At 44.8% G+C, this 19,442-nt stretch overlaps 1 protein-coding gene across 3 annotated transcripts in view; it reads left to right on the top strand.

The window, feature by feature from the left end:
• Positions 1–19,442, top strand: part of LOC141161749 (sodium channel protein type 2 subunit alpha-like) — a 313,242-nt gene that overhangs the window by 176,128 nt on the left and 117,672 nt on the right. For all 3 annotated transcript variants that reach the window (XM_073647018.1, XM_073647017.1, XM_073647019.1), the window contains one exon: positions 3,160–3,432. In XM_073647018.1, coding sequence (XP_073503119.1) covers positions 3,160–3,432 — 273 coding nt within the window. The remainder of the gene's footprint in view (positions 1–3,159; positions 3,433–19,442) is intronic.

The following is a 19,442-nucleotide window of genomic DNA, read 5'->3' on the forward strand; positions in this document are numbered from 1 at the left end:
TTTGTTTCAAGCATGTGATGCTCGTTCAAACGCACAGGAGGCAAGTATTCTGGGAGAAATACTTCATTTTCTGGAACAATTTCAATGGTGCCAACACTTTCGGCCATGACTGTATATAAGCATGTGAATAAGTGTGTGCATATGTTTGGAAACTAAGGCAAGAAGTGGAAAAAAGTAGCAGTCCACTTATGCCCTCTAAGACATCATATGCACATATGATATTTTAAATACTAATACCCATATAAAGGCAAGTGACTACTGGATGAAGCATTTCTATATGCAAAATGCATGTTGTGTGTGGTGGGTCCCTGGGTGATTTTACTCCTGACTGGCACAGGTCTTAGTATTTATTAATTCTATCACCTGTGTGTGCATATGTTGCCTTGGTGGACATACTTGGTGTTAGGCATCAGGCATGTGCTGGATCTGAAATTGGGTCAGAATCATCAGTGGATTCTGTGGTCTCCCATTCTGGTCCAGCCTAGGCAGACTCTGCTCAGCATCACCATCGATCTCAATGCCTAACTAGTGCACAAGATGTACAAGTTGTCTCTTGGGTCTTTGTTCCTAGTAGTGTTAAGCATAGGTTGCGGAGGGGAACAGGGCTACTACAGCCTAAGTCCAGGATGCACTGCACTGAGCATGCCCGTGACATGGCGGACCGTGATTGGTGGTTTGGTGTCAGCTGATCCGGTGACCTGCACCGCCTGATTGGCCACGGGTGACATCATCAGTAGTGCGACCAATAATGCGATGGTGGGCAGGGCTTAGTCTTTAAATAACCCGCCTACAAACATGGCGGTGCGCTCTGATCATTGAGCTAAGGTTGTGTTCATGTATGGACGCTTGTCTGTTTGGGCTCCACGTGCTCTCTTGCTGTTCTAACTTCAGACAGGCAGGTTTAGCTGGAGGGAGTTTAGTAGTTCCGTTTGACAGTCTGGCTCCGGCAAGGGGGTTGCTATACACCCTGAGCAGACTGCGGACTCCGTATTCCTGGCACCGCCTGTTGGCCACGTGGAGAGTTACTCCGCAGTCCGTTCGCACACCGGCTGGGAGCACGTATACGCTGGCGTGAGGCACACACACTTCCTAGCGCCTGCTGCGCAGCCTCTGTGCTGTCAACAGGGCTACGGCTACGTTATTTGTCGCACATCTCTCGTGCAGTTAACGAAGATAGTGCGAATCCCTTTTCCCATCCCGGTGTGCAGTAACACTGGAGGGATTTATATATTAGTTGGTTGTTTTGCCTTCTTACACGGAAGGTGTTCGGCCGCAGTCTTCTGGGCTGCATCGCGGACCCCGGGTTCAGTTGCTTTCCATTATTAATAAAGTTGTTTGCAACCGTCCCCATAACACTTGGACTGGATCTTTTTGCCACCCCTTGCCTTAATTTTCAAACATATGCACACACTTATGCACATGCTTATGTATATGTTTATACTACAATTTTACCCCTATTGTTCTCAACCAGTCAGGTTACCAGGTGTCCCCGTTTCTTTTTATCTACCTGTGATATCTCGATATTATTGTATGTTTAATTGCCTTTTTATGTATTATTAAAATTTATCTTTTTATTATAATTTTGTCTTGCACTTTTATATGTTGAAGTTCTTCATCAGTATTCGAAAGCCAAAATCAGGAGTGGAACAATCGGAGGAAAAGTATAATAGAAACATGTCACCACTTCTGTATTTTTCACCCACTCCTGGTTTGGGCTTACAAACACTGATATAAAAGCTGACAAAATACTGAATGTATGAATTTGTCCTTACACTTTAGATGGCTGTCATCATACAGCTATTATTTTATTTATTTATTTTATTCACTTATATAGCGCCATTAATTCCACAGCACTTTACAGACATTATCGGCGCTGTCCCCATTGGGGCTCAGAATCTACATTCCCTATCAGTATGTCTTTGGAGTGTGGGAGGAAATCGGAGAACCCGGAAGAAACCCACGCAAACATTGCTTCCAGGCACCCATGCACATGTACGCTCAGCTTGACTGAATGTGCATGTATTCCTAATTTGAAGAAAGGAGTTAGCCACTGCCAGAAATCTCTGACTTTTGCTTACCTTGCCCAAGGAAAAAAAATATTTCTCTTCCAACTAACTTATTCAGTATGGGAAGAGAAGAGACACCTAATTCACATTAGATGGGTAGCCGGTTATGCCAAATTCGGTAGGTTTAGCAGAAAATTATTAAATATATGTTGACATGCTAACATTCCTAGATAGATAGATAAACAGATAGATATTATTAGAAATATTATTTGTGAATGTTATGAAATGGTTGTTTAAAGACATCAGAAGCAACTTGTATTTTCAAAAGAGTTTTCTTTTAAAATAACATGATGCGACATAAACTAAAAGAGTAATATATGCAAATTCGCATTAAAGAGTTAGTCCCATCTTCATAAATGGATAAATTGTTGGATAGTGCTTGTAATTACAAGTAGTTTTGCCCTTTACTTCTTATTGAAATTTTCAGCCGTTCTTGAGATATTAACACTTATCTTTCCTTTTGTTTACAGCTTACTGCCTTGGAGACCGACCACCGCTACTAGACAGCAGGACATGCACAGCGCTTACGAGCTCATTTCTACCGCGCTTGTAAGAACTGTTTTGATCCTGGCCAGAATAGGTGTTACCTTAAAATCTCATCAGTGCTCACAAGCAAGACAGCAGCGGTGGTCGGTCTCCTAGGCAATAATTTGTAAACAAAAGAAAAATGTTTATATCTCAAGAACGTTTGCAAATTTTAATAGGAGGTAAATTGCAAAAATGCCTGTTTTTACAAGCACTATCCATCAATCCATGTATGAAGATGAGAATAACCCTTTAAAGGGAACATCCCCTTTCATAATACCACTACTCCTCCAAAAAAAAGAGCCCCATTTATTTCACAAGCTGACGTTTCGTAAAGTGCATCACCCTCTGTGAGGCACAAGAAGTCACAAATTTGTCCACGTCTCTTCAACTCATTTCACTGTTTTCCATCAGCTTCAGGCTGTCCATTGTGTTATCTGCTTTCTGTCAATGTGGAAGTGTTTGTCCTGGCTTCTGCATGCAAATAATTCACTGTATTCTTATTATAATGTAACTTATGTGATGGTGTTCATATGGAAAAAACGCAATGATGTGGTTCTGATCTTAGGATTGAAGACCATTGTGGGGGCCCTGATCCAGTCGGTTAAGAAGCTTTCGGATGTGATGATTCTCACAGTGTTTTGTCTGAGTGTCTTTGCACTAATAGGACTGCAGCTATTTATGGGACACCTAAGGAATAAATGTTTACTTTGGCCGCCGCTATACAATAATCACGGAATCAATATAACTTCCTATATCAATGGCACAATGGACGCAAACAGCACATTCTTCAACAGTACCTTTCCAGAGTTCAACTGGCAGGAATACGTTGAAGACGAAAGTAAGCTAATGAATAATTTCTCGTTGACTTTGTTGTGGTATGGTGAACGTGGGATACGGGAGTAGATCGGAAATCTGGAAATTAAAATTTGTAATAAATTTTTTAAAACTGGTAATTAGTAGTGTTGAGTGAGCACTAAAATGCTCAGGTGCTCGAAGCTCGGGCCAAGTTCACCGTGATACTCGGGTGCTCGACCCGAGCAACAAGCCCAATGTTAGTCTATGGGAGACCCCAGCATTTTTGCGGCGGCACCCCCAGCAGTCTGTAGAAAGCCTAAAAAGTGCCCAAAACGATAGTGAGAGTGCTCAAAAGACATGGGGACAGCATGTGGATCGCCCCAGGAAGCATTTCTGACCCCCAGGTCACTGCTGTCAACAACGTGGTCAGAGGTATTAAGCCACTTTAACGGGCTCACAATAAAACGTTCAAAAACGAAACTGAAACGGTTTTCCTGTGAAATATGTTAAGGAACTTTCTTTCCAGGGTAAAGACTTGTGTATAAGGTAAAATAAATAACCAAGAACAAAAATACTCCTCCACACCTTGGGCTATGCTCACAAGTAGCATTTTTTATGCGTTTTTGCACTTTTGTATTGCTTTCAACCGTGACAAATGCATTCACCAGGAAATGTAATTTTAACATTTTACAATCTTATCTGGCCATGTGCTGTGTGACACATGCATACAGTGCTGAAAAGACATGGGAACAGCATGGGGAAGCCCCTGGAAGCATCTCTGACTCCCAGGTCACTTTCTAAAAGTGTGCCCATCAGAAGTGATCCTTTCCGCATCAGAAGATGCAGACTTGCAACTATCCCCGTGCAAGTCCTTGTCCCAGGGCAGTGTACAATTGTACCTCCCCCATTCCTTGCAATGCAAGCGCAAGTATGCAACCTGCCACCCACCCACCCCCAGGCTGCAATACCATACTGCTAGCTTGCACTTGAAATGGGGCCTTTTAGTTTGGAGGAGGCCGAAGCTGGCCACTACCTCATGGCTGCTTCGGCAGCGAGGTATCCATACTCAGTCCCCAGCCGCCCGGCGGCCGGGTGTTCTCACTCGGTCCCCAGCTGCCAGGGGGCGGCCGGGTGTCCATACTCGGTCCCCAGCCGCCCTGCGGCCGGGTGTCCATGCACGGTGCCCAGCCGCCTGGGGGAGGTCGGGTGTCTATAAACGGTCCCCAGCCGCCCCTATTTCTCCTTCAAACTTCCCCCACACTTTTCTTAGCCTGGCCTGCTTTTGGGCAGCATTGGACGAGCCCACCAGAGAACCAGACTCCTCCGGTGGGCCCTGGCTTCTCCATCAGGGGAGTTGAGAGTGCCAAGGTGAGGAGCATGATGATGATGATAGAAGTTAGCATCTACTTTGTTTTCTTGGAATGCAAGCGTAAGTGTGCAACCTGCCACCCACCCACCCCCAGGCTGCAATACCATACTGCTAGCTTGCACTTGAAATGGGGCCTTTTAGTTTGGAGGAGGCCGAAGCTGGCCACTACCTCATGGCTGCTTCGGCAGCGAGGTATCCATACTCAGTCCCCAGCCGCCCAGCGGCCGGGTGTCCACGCTCAGTTCCCAGCCGCCAGGGGGCGGCCGGGTGACCATACTCGGTCCCCAGCCGCCTCGCGGGCGGGTGTCCACACACGGTCCCCAGCCGCCCCTATTTCTCCTTGAAAGCTCCCCCACACTTTTCTTAGCCAGGCCTGCTTTAGGGCAGCATTGGACGAGCCCACCAGAGAACCAGACTCCTCCGGTGGGCCCTGGCTTCTCCATCAGGGGAGTTGAGAGTGCCAAGGTGAGGAGCATGATGATGATGATAGAGGTTAGCGTCTGCTTTGTTTTCTTGGAATGCAAGCGCATGTATGTAGTAGCGGCTAGGCCTGAGGTGGTCAGCGTTTTGGCACATATCCTACCTTCTCCGAGGATTGCTGGATGTTTTCCTGCTACTATCCCAGTTCTATGGTTAAAACAAAGCTGCAGGTGATGAATGATGGATGAGGTGGTGGCAAAGGAGAAAGAGCAGGAGGAACAGGGACCATTTACATCAATATCAGGGCAGTCAACCACACATGTCTTGTAGGATATGTTTCTGTACGAAAAGGAGCGGTTCTGCTACACAGTTATATGGCATGCAGTGAGTGCAATGCCTAACAAAAAATTTTAGGCACTCCAATGCCCCTTGGAAGTGACATGGAAGTCAGAGGGCCTTAATTAAACCATTTTTTCCATTTATAGCAACTGGGTCTCCTGTGCACTGTTGGCCTAAGCAGTGTATGGAAGGCTTTCCAAAAATTATGAGGAACTGCAATGCCCCTTGAAACAGACGAGGATTACAGCATACTAAAAACCTTCTACCCATTATTCGGGAGTGGGTCTCCCTTAGTGTTCACCTATGCATTGAAAAGCAAAAGCTGACTAAAATTAGGAGGAAATGCAATGCCCGTTGGAAGAATGGTGGAGGTCGCAGTAGAATAAAAAGACAATATCAATGCCCCTTGGAAAAGTGGTGGAGGTCGCAGTAGCTTAACAAGACAGTTTTAATGCCCCTTGGAAGAATGGTGGAGGTCGCAGTACTTTAAAAAGACGGTTTTAATGCCCCTGGGGAAAGTGGTGGTGGTCGCAGTAGCTTAACAAGACTGTTTTAATGCCCCTTGGAAGAGACGTGGAGGTTGCAGTAGCTTAACAAGATGGTTTTAATGCCCCTTGGAAGAATGGTGGAGGTCGCAGTAGCTTAACAAGACGGCTTTAATGCCCCTTGGAGAAGTGGTGGAGGACGCAGTAGCTTAACAAGATGGTTTTAATGGCCCTTGGAAGAGACGTGGAGGTCGCAGTGGAATTAAAAGACAATATCAATGCTCCTTGAAAAAGTGGTGGAGGTCGCAATAGCTTTACAAGATGGCTTTAATGCCCCTTGGAAGAGAAGTGGAGGTTGCAGTAGCTTAACAAGACGGTTTAAATGCCCATTGGAAGAGACGTGGGGGTTGCAGTAGCTTAACAAGCCGGTTTTCATGGCCCTTGGAAGAGACGTGGATGTCGCAGTGGAATAAAAAGACAATATCAATGCCCCTTGAAAAAGTGGTGGAGGTTGCAGTAGCTTAACAAGACGGTTTTAATGCCCCTTGGAAGAATGGTGGAGGTTGCAGTAGCTTAACAAGACGGTTTAAATGCCCCTTGGAAGACACGTGGAGGTTGCAGTAGCTTAACAAGACGGTTTTAATGCCCCTTGGAGAAGTGGTGGAGGTCGCAGTAGCTTAACAAAACGGTTTTAATGCCCCTTGGAAGAGACGTGGAGGTCACAGTGGAATAAAAAGACAATATCAATGCCCCGTGAAAAAGTGGTGGAGGTTGCAGTAGCTTAACAAGACGGTTTTAATGCCCCTTGGAAGAGACGTGGAGGTTGCAGTAGCTTAACAAGACAGTTTTAATGCCCCTTGGAAGAGACGTGGAGGTTGCAGTAGCTTAACAAGATGGTTTTAATGCCCCTTGGAAGAATGGTGGAGGTCGCAGTAGCTTAACAAGACAGTTTTAATGCCCTTTGGAAGAGACGTGGAGGTTGCAGTAGCTTAACAAGATGGTTTTAATGCCCCTTGGAAGAATGGTGGAGATCGCAGTGGAATAAAAAGACAATATCAATGCCCCTGGGAAAAGTGGTGGAGGTCGCAGTAGCTTAACAAGACGGTTTTAATGCCCCTTGGAAGAATGGTGGAGGTCGCAGTGGCTTAACAAGACGGTTTTAATGCCCCTTGGAGAAGTGGTGGAGGTCGCAGTAGCTTAACAAGATGGTTTTAATGGCCCTTGGAAGAGACGTGGAGGTCGCAGTGGAATTAAAAGACAATATCAATGCCCCTTGAAAAAGTGGTGGAGGTCGCAATAGCTTTACAAGATGGCTTTAATGCCCCTTGGAAGAGAAGTGGAGGTTGCAGTAGCTTAACAAGACGGTTTAAATGCCCATTGGAAGAGACGTGGGGGTTGCAGTAGCTTAACAAGCCGGTTTTCATGGCCCTTGGAAGAGACGTGGATGTCGCAGTGGAATAAAAAGACAATATCAATGCCCCTTGAAAAAGTGGTGGAGGTTGCAGTAGCTTAACAAGACGGTTTTAATGCCCCTTGGAAGAATGGTGGAGGTTGCAGTAGCTTAACAAGATGGTTTAAATGCCCCTTGGAAGAGACGTGGAGGTTGCAGTAGCTTAACAAGACGGTTTTAATGCCCCTTGGAGAAGTGGTGGAGGTCGCAGTAGCTTAACAAAACGGTTTTAATGCCCCTTGGAAGAGACGTGGAGGTCACAGTGGAATAAAAAGGCAATATCCATGCCCCTTGAAAAAGTGGTGGAGGTTGCAGTAGCTTAACAAGAAGGTTTTAATGCCCCTTGGAAGAGACGTGGAGGTTGCAGTAGCTTAACAAGACAGTTTTAATGCCCCTTGGAAGAGACGTGGAGGTTGCAGTAGCTTAACAAGATGGTTTTAATGCCCCTTGGAAGAATGGTGGAGGTCGCAGTAGCTTAACAACACAGTTTTAATGCCCCTTGGAAGAGACATGGAGGTTGCAGTAGCTTAACAAGATGGTTTTAATGCCCCTTGGAAGAATGGTGGAGATCGCAGTGGAATAAAAAGACAATATCAATGCCCCTGGGAAAAGTGGTGGAGGTCGCAGTAGCTTAACAAGACGGTTTTAATGCCCCTTGGAAGAATGGTGGAGGTTGCAGTAGCTTAACAAGACGGTTTAAATGCCCCTTGGAAGAGACTTGGAGGTTGCAGTAGCTTAACAAGACGGTTTTAATGCCCCTTGGAGAAGTGGTGGAGGTCACAGTAGCTTAACAAGACGGTTTTAATGCCCCTTGGGAGAGACGTGGAGGTCACAGTGGAATAAAAAGACAATATCAATGCCCCTTGAAAAAGTGGTGGAGGTTGCAGTAGCTTAACAAGATGGTTTTAATGCCCCTTGGAAGAGACGTGGAGGTTGCAGTAGCTTAACAAGACAGTTTTAATACCCCTTGGAAGAGACGTGGAGGTTTCAGTAGCTTAACAAGATGGTTTTAATGCCCCTTGGAAGAATGGTGGAGGTCGCAGTAGCTTAACAAGACAGTCTTAATGCCCCTTGGAAGATACGTGGAGGTTGCAGTAGCTTAACAAGATGGTTTTAATGCCCCTTGGAAGAGACGTGGAGGTTGCAGTAGCTTAACAAGACTGTTTTAATGCCCCTTGGAAGAATGGTGGAGGTCGCAGTAGCTTAACAAGACGGTTTTAATGCCCCTTGGAGAAGTGGTGGAGGTCGCAGTAGCTTAACAAGACGGTTTTAATGGCCCTTGGAAGAGACGTGGAGGTCGCAGTGGAATAAAAAGACAATATCAATGCCCCTTGAAAAAGTGGTGGAGGTCGCAGTAGCTTAACAAGACGGTTTTAATGCCCCTTGGAAGAGACGTGGAGGTCACAGTAGCTTAACAAGATGGTTTTAATGCCCCTTGGAAGAGACGTGGAGGTTGCAGTAGCTTAACAAGACGGTTTAAATGCCCCTTGGAAGAAAAGTGGAGGTTGCAAGAGCTTAACAAGATGGTTTTAATGCCCCTTGGAAGAGACGTGGAGGTTGCAGTAGCTTAACGAGACGGTTTTAATGCCCCTTGGAAGAATGGTGGAGGTCGCAGTAGCTTAACAAGACGGTTTTAATGCCCCTTGGAGAAGTGGTGGAGGTCGCAGTAGCTTAACAAGACGGTTTTAATGGCCCTTGGAAGAGACGTGGAGGTCACAGTGGAATAAAAAGACAATATCAATGCCCCTTGAAAAAGTAGTGGAGGTCGCAGTAGCTTAACAAGACAGTTTTAATGCCCCTTGGAAGAGACGTGGAGGTCACAGTAGCTTAACAAGACGGTTTTAATGCCCCTTGGAAGAGACTTGGAGGTCGCAGTAGCTTAACAAGACCGTTTTAATGCCCCTTGGAAGAGACATGGAGGTCGCAGTAGCTTAAGAAGACGGTTATAATGCCCCTTGGAAGAGACATGGAGGTCGCAGTAGCTTAACAAGACGGTTTTAATGCCCCTTGGAAGAATGGAGGAGGTCGCAGTAGCTTAACAAGACGGTTTTAATGCCCCTGGGGAAAGTGGTGGAGGTCGCAGTAGCTTAACAAGACGGTTTTAATGCCCCTTACAAGAGCCATGCAGTACAGCATATTAAAAACATTATTCCAATTATTGGGGAGTGGGTCTCCCATAGTCTTTGCCCAAGCCTTCTAAGCAAAGGCTGCCAAAAATTAGGACGGAGGAACTTGCAATGCTGGCAACACGGACCATGGTAACCCTGGTGGTATAGTGGTGGTGGAGGCTGAGGATAAAGAGAAGAGCAAAATACAGCCGAAATGAGGAAGCGTATACCCATGTGTGGGTGTGAAGCGGTGCATGGGAATATACCTCCCGAAATAACACAGTGGATTTGACTTTATGTTACTCTGCTGTCATTTGGTGGTGATGAGAAGTCTTGCCCAATCCAGCCCTTGTTCATTTTGATAAGGGTCAGCTTGACAGCATTGTCAGTTGACAGGCGAGTGCGCTTATCTGTTATAATTCCCCGAGCGGCACTAAAAACACTTTCCGATAACACGCTAGCGGCAGGGCAGGCCAGGACCTCCAAAGTTTACAGAGCGAGTTCATTCCAAGTGTCCTGCTTGGATACCCAAAAATTAAAAGGCACAGAAGAATCACGGAGGACGCTGGTACGGTCGGCAAGGTACTCCCTCACCTTCTTTTGAAACTTTCCACTCCTTGTGAGAGTACCCCGCGCCTCAGGGCCTGTAAGCTGGGCGGGTCTCAGAAAACTGTCCCAGAACGTTGACAGTGTTCCCCTGCCTCTGCTGGATTGGAGTTGCGTCTCTCTCGCCTGTACGCCTTGGTTGGGCAACGAACTGTGACCTCTGCTGCTAGCGTGTTCAGATGGGAATTTTTTTAACAGTTCTGCAGCAAGGGCCTTCTGGTACTGCCCCATTTTTGTAGACCTCTCCACCTCAGGAATAAGAGAGTGAAAGTTCTCCTTGTAGCGGGGGTCTAAAAGTGTCACCAACCAGTAATGACAGTCACTCAACATTTTGACAACAAGAGGGTCACGGTTAAGGCAGCGTAACATAAAGTCAGCCATGCGTGTCATACTGGTAACGGGCAAGACTTCTGTGTCCTCACCAAGATGACGACTGACCATGCTCTCCTCCTCCTCCTCCCCCCTGTCCTCAGGCCACCCACGCTGAATCGACGGTATGACAGTTGTACAGGTACTACCGTCTACAGCGCATGATACCAGCTCCTGTTCTTCCTCCTCCTCCTCCTCCTCTCCCTCATTGTCCCCAAATGCACGTTGGGATGAGATGAGGCTGGGCTGTGTGTAATCGCCCGCTACGGCTTCTTGATCCATCTCATCATACTCTAGCTGCAATGCCTCCTCTTTAATTCTCTGCAGAGAGTGTTGCAAAAGACAGACAAGTGGGATGCTGACGCTAATGATGGCGTCATCGTCACTCACCATCTTGGTGGACTCCTCAAAGTTTGTCAGGATGGTACATATGTCAGACATCCAGGTCCACTCCTGAGGTCTTATGTGTGGAGTCTGACCTGAATATCGACGGCCTTGTTGCAGCTGGTACTCCACAACTGCTCTATTCTGCTCACAAATCCTTTGCAACATGTGGAGGGTAGAGTTCCAACGTGTGGGGACATCACTCACCAGTCGGTGTGCCGGAAGCTGCAAAAGCTGCTGCAACACACCAAGGGCGGCGGAAGCTGTAGTCGACTTGCGAAAATGAGCAGACAGGCGGCGTACTTTCACGAGCAGATCTGGCAACTCTGGGTACGATTTAAGAAACCGCTGAACCACGAGGTTAAGCACATGAGCCAGGCATGGTACGTGTGTGATCTCGCCTCGCCTCAGAGCCGCCACCAGGTTACGGCCATTGTCACACATGACCATGCCTGGATGTAGGTTCAGCGGTCTCAGCCACAGATCTGCCTGCTCTTTCACAGCTGTCCACAACTCACAAGCAGTGTGAGGTTTATCACCTAAGCTTATGAGTTTCAGCACAGCCTGTTGCCGCTTGGCGGAGGCAGTACTGCAGTGCTTCCAGCTTGTAACTGATGTGGTGATATCTGAGATGGAGGCTGAACATGAGGAGGAGGAGGAGGATGAAGCGCAGGAGCTGTACACTGTGGGGGCAACTCTGACTGACATAGGGCCCGCAATCCTCGGTGTGGGGAGGATGTGTTCCGTCCCAAGGTCCGACTGGGTCCTGGCTTCCACTATGTTTACCCAGTGTGCCGTCAGGGAGATGTACCATCCCTGGCCACAAGCACTTGTCCACGTGTTCGTTTTCAGGTGGACACTCCCAGTAACTGCGTTGTTGAGGGCAAGGCAGATGTTTTGGGACACGTGCTTGTGTAGTGCGGGGATGGCACACCGGGCAAAATAGTGTCGGCTGGGGACCGAGTACCGAGGGACGGCCACCGCCATAAGATTGCGGAAGGATTCCGTCTCCACCAGCCTAAAAGGCAGCATTTCCAACGCAAGCAGTCGTGAAATGTGCGAATTTAGGACTGTGGCCTGTGGGGCATTGGCTGCGAATTTGCGCTTTCATTCAAAGGTCTGGGATATGGACAATTGAACGCTGTGGTGGGATGTGGACATGGACGTTGATGCTGTTTCTTGAGAAACTGCCATAACAAGTGAAGACTGAGAGGAGGGGGCATCTTTGCATGCAGTATGGACAGGGGATTGCCTTGCACGCACAACAGGGGGTTCTATCACACGCACAACAGCGGAAGAAGCAGTGGTGACACCCGCTGACACTGGTCGTGGATCCTGGGGTTCGCCCCACAAAGTCAGGTGCTTTGCTGCCATGTGCCTGATCATGCTGGTGGTGGTCAGGCTGGTAGTTTTGTCACCCCTGCTGATGCTGGCATGGCAGGTGGTACAAATGGCCTTTTTGGGGTTATCAGCAGAGTCTTTAAAAAAAAAATTCCAGACTCTGGAAGACCTACCGGTTGTACTGGCAGCATCCCTCATGTTGGTGTTACGGGGAACTGTTGCCCGCCTTCTGTGTGCGGCCACCACACTGCTTCCTACTGCCTGTTGGGGTACTCTGCCTCCCTCCACCTGTGTGCTGCTGGCCTCACTCTGCGTGTCCTCCTGTCACGTTGGGTCAGTTACTAGATCATCCACCACCTCCTCCTCTTCCACTTGCGCACCACGATCCTCCGCCTCACTTCGTGGCAATTGTGTCTCGTCATCGTCCACCTCTTGTGACAAATTGCCAGCTTCGACTTCCTGTGGCCGTGGCTGTTCAAATATTTGGGCATCGCTACATGGGATCTCCTCTTCCACCACTTCAAGCGGAGCAGGCGAGGGGCACAAATATGGAAATGGACCAGTGAACAACTCTTCAGAGTGTCCAAGTGTGGGATCAGTTGCTGTCTGACGACACTCGGCATGGTGGGAGGAAGGAGCATCAGGGTGAGGAGGAGTATGCGGTCGAGACTCACGGCTACTAAAACTTGACCGTGTGGAAGACAGACCGGAGGTGGTGGTGCCCAGGTAACTGGAAGTATTATCTGCTATCCAATTAATAACCTGTTCACACTGATCAGTTCACAATACTGGTGTTGTAGTGAGCTTCCCTAGTAATTCGGTCAAGAAGTGGGAGCGAGAAGATGTGGCTGTTGGTTGTGGCACATTTTCACCTTGACCACGGCCCCATCCTCTACACGCACCATCACCAGAACGTCCAGTTCCACGTCCCTTGCCACGCGCCTTGCCCATTGTAAATGAAGTAAAATAGCTTACACTCGCACTATCAATGGAAAAAGGGTAATAAAAAGGAGATTAGAACCGTGGAAGAGGAAAACCACAGTTCTATTTGTCTGGCCTACACCAGAATCTTTTAAACATATATATTTGTGACTGAACAGACAGGGAGACACTATTACTGTTTTTTTTACGTAAAACAGGCCAAAAGCTGGATAATACAGAGATTTGAACCGTGGAACTGCAAAACCACAGTTCTAATTTACTGGCGTATACCAGACTTTTTTAAATAGATATATTTGGGGCTGAACAGTCAGCGACACACTCAAACTGTTTTTATGTAAAAAAGACCCAAAAGTGGATAATACAGAGATTTGACCCGTGGAACTGCAAAACCACAGATATAGTTATGTGGCGTACACCAGACTCTTTTAAACAGATATATTGGTGTTTGACCAGTCAGGGAGACACTATTACAGTTTTTTACGGCAAAAAATGCCAAAAGCAGGATAATACAGAGATTTGACCCGTGGAACTGCAAAACCACAGTTATAGTTATGTGGCGTACACCAGACTCTTTTAAACAGATATATTGGTGTCTGACCAGTCAGGGAGACACTATTACTGTTTTTTTTCACGGCAAAAAATGCCAAAAACAGGATAATACAGAGATTTGATCCGTGGAACTGCAAAACCACAGTTATAGTTATGTGGCGTACACCAGACTCTTTTAAAGAGATATATTGGTGTCTGACCAGTCAGGGAGACACTATTACAGTTTTTTTTTCTTTTACGGCAAAAAATGCCAAAAACAGGATAATACAGAGATTTGAACCGTGGAACTGCAAAACCACAGTTCTTTTTTTCTGGCCTACACCAGACTCTTTTAAACAGATATATTGGTGACTGACCAGTCAGGGAGACACTATTACTGTTTTTTTTTTTTATGGCAAAAAATGCCAAAAACAGGATAATACAGAGATTTGACCCGTGGAACTGCAAATCCACAGTTATAGTTATGTGGCGTACACCAGACTCTTTTAAAGAGATATATTGGTGTCTGACCAGTCAGGGAGACACTATTACAGTTTTTTTTTACGGCAAAAAATGCCAAAAACAGGATAATACTGAGATTTGACCCGTGGAACTGCAAAACCACAGTTCTATTTTTCTGGCCTACACCATACTCTTTTAAACAGATATATTGGTGTCTGGCCAGTCAGGGAGACACTATTACAGTTTTTTTTACGGCAAAAAATGCCAAAAGCAGGATAATACAGAGATTTGACCCGTGGAACTGCAAAACCACAGTTATAGTTATGTGGCATACACCAGACTCTTTTAAACAGATATATTGGTGTCTGACCAGTCAGGGAGACACTATTACAGTTTTTTTTTTTACGGCAAAAAATGCCAAAAACAGGATAATACAGAGATTTGACCCGTGGAACTGCAAAACCACAGTTCTATTTTTCTGGCCTACACCATACTCTTTTAAACAGATATATTGGTGTCTGACCAGTCAGGGAGACACTATTACAGTTTTTTTTTACGGCAAAAAATGCCAAAAACAGGATAATACAGAGATTTGACCCGTGGAACTGCAAAACCACAGTTATAGTTATGTGGCGTACACCAGACTCTTTTAAACAGATATATTGGTATCTGACCAGTCAGGGAGACACTATTACTGTTTTTTTTTACGGCAAAAAATGCCAAAAACAGGATAATACAGAGATTTGACCCGTGGAACTGCAAAACCACAGTTATAGTTATGTGGCGCACACCAGACTCCTTTAAAGAGATATATTGGTGTCTGACCAGTCAGGGAGACACTATTACAGTTTTTTTTTTACGGCAAAAAATGCCAAAAACAGGATAATACAGAGATTTGAACCGTGGAACTGCAAAACCACAGTTCTATTTTTCTGGCCTACGCCAGACTCTTTTAAACAGATATATTGGTGACTGACCAGTCAGGGAGAAACTATTACTGTTTTTTTTTTTTACGGCAAAAAATGCCGAAAACAGGATAATACAGAGATTTGACCCGTGGAACTGCAAATCCACAGTTATAGTTATGTGGCGTACACCAGACTCTTTTAAAGAGATATATTGGTGTCTGACCAGTCAGGGAGACACTATTACAGTTTTTTTTTACGGCAAAAAATGCCAAAAACAGGATAATACTGAGATTTGACCCGTGGAACTGCAAAACAACAGTTCTATTTTTCTCGCCTACACCATACTCTTTTAAACAGATATATTGGTGTCTGACCAGTCAGGGAGACACTATTACTGTTTTTTTTACGGCAAAAAATGCCAAAAACAGGATAATACAGAGATTTGACCCGTGGAACTGCAAAACCACAGTTATAGTTATGTGGCGTACACCAGACTCTTTTCAACAGATATATTGGTATCTGACCAGTCAGGGAGACACTATTACTGTTTTTTTTTACACGGCAAAAAATGCCAAAAACAGGATAATACAGAGATTTGAACCGTGGAACTGCAAATCCACAGTTATAGTTATGTGGCGTACACCAGACTCTTTTAAAGAGATATATTGGTGTCTGACCAGTCAGGGATACACTATTACAGTTTTTTTTTTTACGGCAAAAAATGCCAAAAACAGGATAATACACAGATTTGAACCGTGGAACTGCAAAACCACAGTTCTATTTTTTTGGCCTACACCAGACTCTTTTAAACAGATGTATTGGTGGCTGACCAGTCAGGGAGACACTATTACTGTTTTTTTTTATGGCAAAAAATGCCAAAAACAGGATAATACAGAGATTTGACCTGTGGAACTGCAAATCCACAGTTATAGTTATGTGGCGTACACCAGACTCTTATAAAGAGATATATTGGTGTCTGACCAGTCAGGGAGACACTATTACAGGTTTTTTTTACGGCAAAAAATGCCAAAAACAGGATAATACAGAGATTTGACCCGTGGAACTGCAAAACCACAGTTCTATTTTTCTCGCCTACACCATACTCTTTTAAACAGATATATTGGTGTCTGACCAGTCAGGGAGACACTATTACAGTTTTTTTTACGGCAAAAAATGCCATAAACAGGATAATACAGAGATTTGACCCGTGGAACTGCAAAACTACAGTTATAGTTATGTGGCGTACACCAGACTCTTTTAAACAGATATATTGGTATCTGACCAGTCAGGGAGACACTATTACTGTTTTTTTTACGGCAAAAAATGCCAAAAAAAAGGATAATACAGAGATTTGACCCGTGGAACTGCAAAACCACAGTTATAGTTATGTGGCGTACACCAGACTCTTTTAAACAGATATATTGGTGTCTGACCAGTCAGGGAGACACTATTACAGTTTTTTTTTCACGGCAAAAAATGCCAAAAACAGGATAATACAGAGATTTGACCCGTGGAACTGCAAAACCACAGTTCTATTTTTCTGGCCTATTCCAGACTCTTTTAAACAGATATATTGGTGTCTGAACAGTCACAGACACACTCAATTTTTTTATTCTTTTTTGTGGGGGGGGAAATACCAAAAGGTTAATAAGATGCGTTTTTGTATAGTCTAACTGAGGAAAAAAAATAAATACAGGATTTAGATGAAAAACAAAATAATTTTTCCTGGCCCCTGAGACCGGGGTGATAAGTCTAGCAATTTGACCAACAGGAGCATGCAGGACTGTAATGCAGCGTTTGCTGGTATAACCACTGCGTCTCCTATACAGCCTGCCTGCCTGCCTGCCTGATATCTGGGATGGATATTAGTCCTGAGAAGGACTGTTTGTTTGATTTGGCAGCCTTTACAGACCCTACACTACCTATTTTGCACTATATATCTCTCCCTAACTCATTAGCACTGACCCTACACTGGCTGATGCGGAGCGACTGTGTCCAAGATGGCGGCGCCCGGTTTTAAATACTCGAGGTGACGCTGTGCGGCCAGCCAATCACTGTAATGCCCACAAACATCATGGCTGCGGCATTACAGTGACTGGCTGGCAATCCTTGCATGTTCATTGGCTCTGTAAAGAGCGCCAAACATGCAGGGCGGAGACCCGAGCTCCCGCCCGAGTAACCCGGAAATGCTCGGTGCTCGCCGAACATCCCGAGTAGCGTGATGCTCGTACGAGTAACGAGCAATGTCGAGCATGTTCACTCAACACTAGTAATTAGTTAATTTTGCTAAAATCAACTCAGAATTTTTCAGATGGGTCAACAACCGGTGGCTTCCAATAAATTGGGTATGTGCACATGTTACGTATTTGCTAAGTTTTTGTCACGTTTTTTCCTGCTCAGTTTTGTCACGAAAAGTGAAGCATTTTGTAGTACAAGCAAAGTGAATGCGATTCCTGAAGTTTCATGCACACGTTGCTTATTTTTTTCTTGAAGATTTGAAGCAGTTTCAAATCTGTAGAATATCAATTCCTTCAGGGTTTTTGGAACGTTTTTCACCCATTCCAATGTGTAGGAAAAAATGCAAATAAAAAACGAGGTAAAAACACATGCATTTTAAGCAGTGTTTTTTCCTGCTAACACATCGGTATTTGCTGCAGATTTTTCTGCTGAAAATGTTGAACATATGCACATACCTATAATCTATGTGCTCAAAGAGTTTTTTTAAATGTTTTAGAAGCAGGTTTTGAAAAATTGCTTAAACATTCTTATTATTTACTCCTGCTGTAAGTCCATGCTGCAGTTCATATGTTCAGTGTTTTGAGCGTTTTTTTCCACTAGAGATTTTGAAAAATCCATGGTGGGGAAAGAAAAAGTAAGTGCATGTCACTCTTTTGAATCGCCGCCTGATGCAATCCAAACCAAACTAGGCATTATCCCATCAAAGGCTGCAAAAAATGCTTCAGAAAAAAAATCTCTTCCAAAACTCTTCAAAAAACTCTTCCAAACCACTTCAGAAAATTAAAAACTCCAAAAGCTCTTCAAAGAAGGAGCATATCGTGAAGCAGTTTTCACTAGAAAAACTGTTTTTGACTGCTTAAAAAATTTTTGTCTACACATAGCCGTTAGATGCCCTTGAATGCCCTTGCTGCTGGTTTCTGCCTCCTGACTAATATACTAGGTGCCAGATGAGTGAAGCCATTCATTAAGAAGCACACACCCCCCGGCAAGCAGGAAGTAGGCAGAGGATAGTTATGCTCCTGAAGATCAATCATGACAACCACCCTCTAATGATAATATGAAGCCTGTGGTCCACAGACAAACTATATAGACCACCATAAATGGTGATCTGTAGTTTGCTGATGTTCGACAAGGACTTTTCCCCATTCATAGCTTCAGATCTTGGAGAACAAATTTCCCAATACTGTATCTTGATAGTAATTCACATTAGTGTTGACCAATATTTTAAGAATCCTCCCTTTGGGAGACTTAGCATTGCTGCTGCTTATGCTGCTTATGAACCTATCCTAGGTTCCGGATTCGGAATATGCGTTGTTCACTCCTCTAAAGCATAAGCCGAGAAAAAAAACAGACCTTCAGAAGACTTTGGGTGCGTTTAGAAAAAAACAGTGGCATAACATAAAAAATTAGAGGAAAAAAATTGCACTCATCGTCTTTTAAAACTTGAACACTTTATTCGAAAGGTTAAAACATCGGGTTGGAGGGGTGAACAGAATGCACAAATGCGTGGAAATTTTGTAGTCCTGCAGGTTCCGAACAAAAGATATGGAAAATAATCCAGCAATTGAATCCTTAAAAAATGACAATTTATTCAAACATATATATTAAACCTCCCAACAATCCAAATCTAACACATATGAAAATACCAGATGTGTTTTTGACACTGTCTTTTCTGAAACGCGTGTGCCATTTTCATTTTTGTTTCCAGGTGTTGGATATGTATTGTTTGAATAAATTTACATTTTTAAGGATTTGCTTGCTGGATTTTATTTATATCTGTTATCTAAATTCAGAAGTCTCTCCTACCCGGTTTCAGCTTTAGTCTGGCGGTTTCAGTCTTTGGCCACATTTACACTACTGTGCATATTACAGCCGCAAGACTGGGACCCTCGATGCTTCTAAGATTGGTTTGCATCAATGCGGCTGCATCGTTGTCGTCTGAGCGAAACCTTGTTCTTGTCAACCTGTTGCACACAACGCATCTTTTCACTTGCTAATCAGCATATTATATATTTAAAAATCGAGCAAAACATTCATCTATAGACACTAAGGACTATGTCACATGTGTTTTTTCCATGACTTTACTACTGCCGCTTTATAGGCT

The sequence above is a fragment of the Phyllobates terribilis genome, unplaced genomic scaffold, assembly GCF_046119375.1.
Source record: "Phyllobates terribilis strain yellow unplaced genomic scaffold, ASM4611937v1 Scaffold_9__5_contigs__length_417890890, whole genome shotgun sequence".
In the NCBI taxonomy this organism is placed as follows: domain Eukaryota; kingdom Metazoa; phylum Chordata; class Amphibia; order Anura; family Dendrobatidae; genus Phyllobates; species Phyllobates terribilis.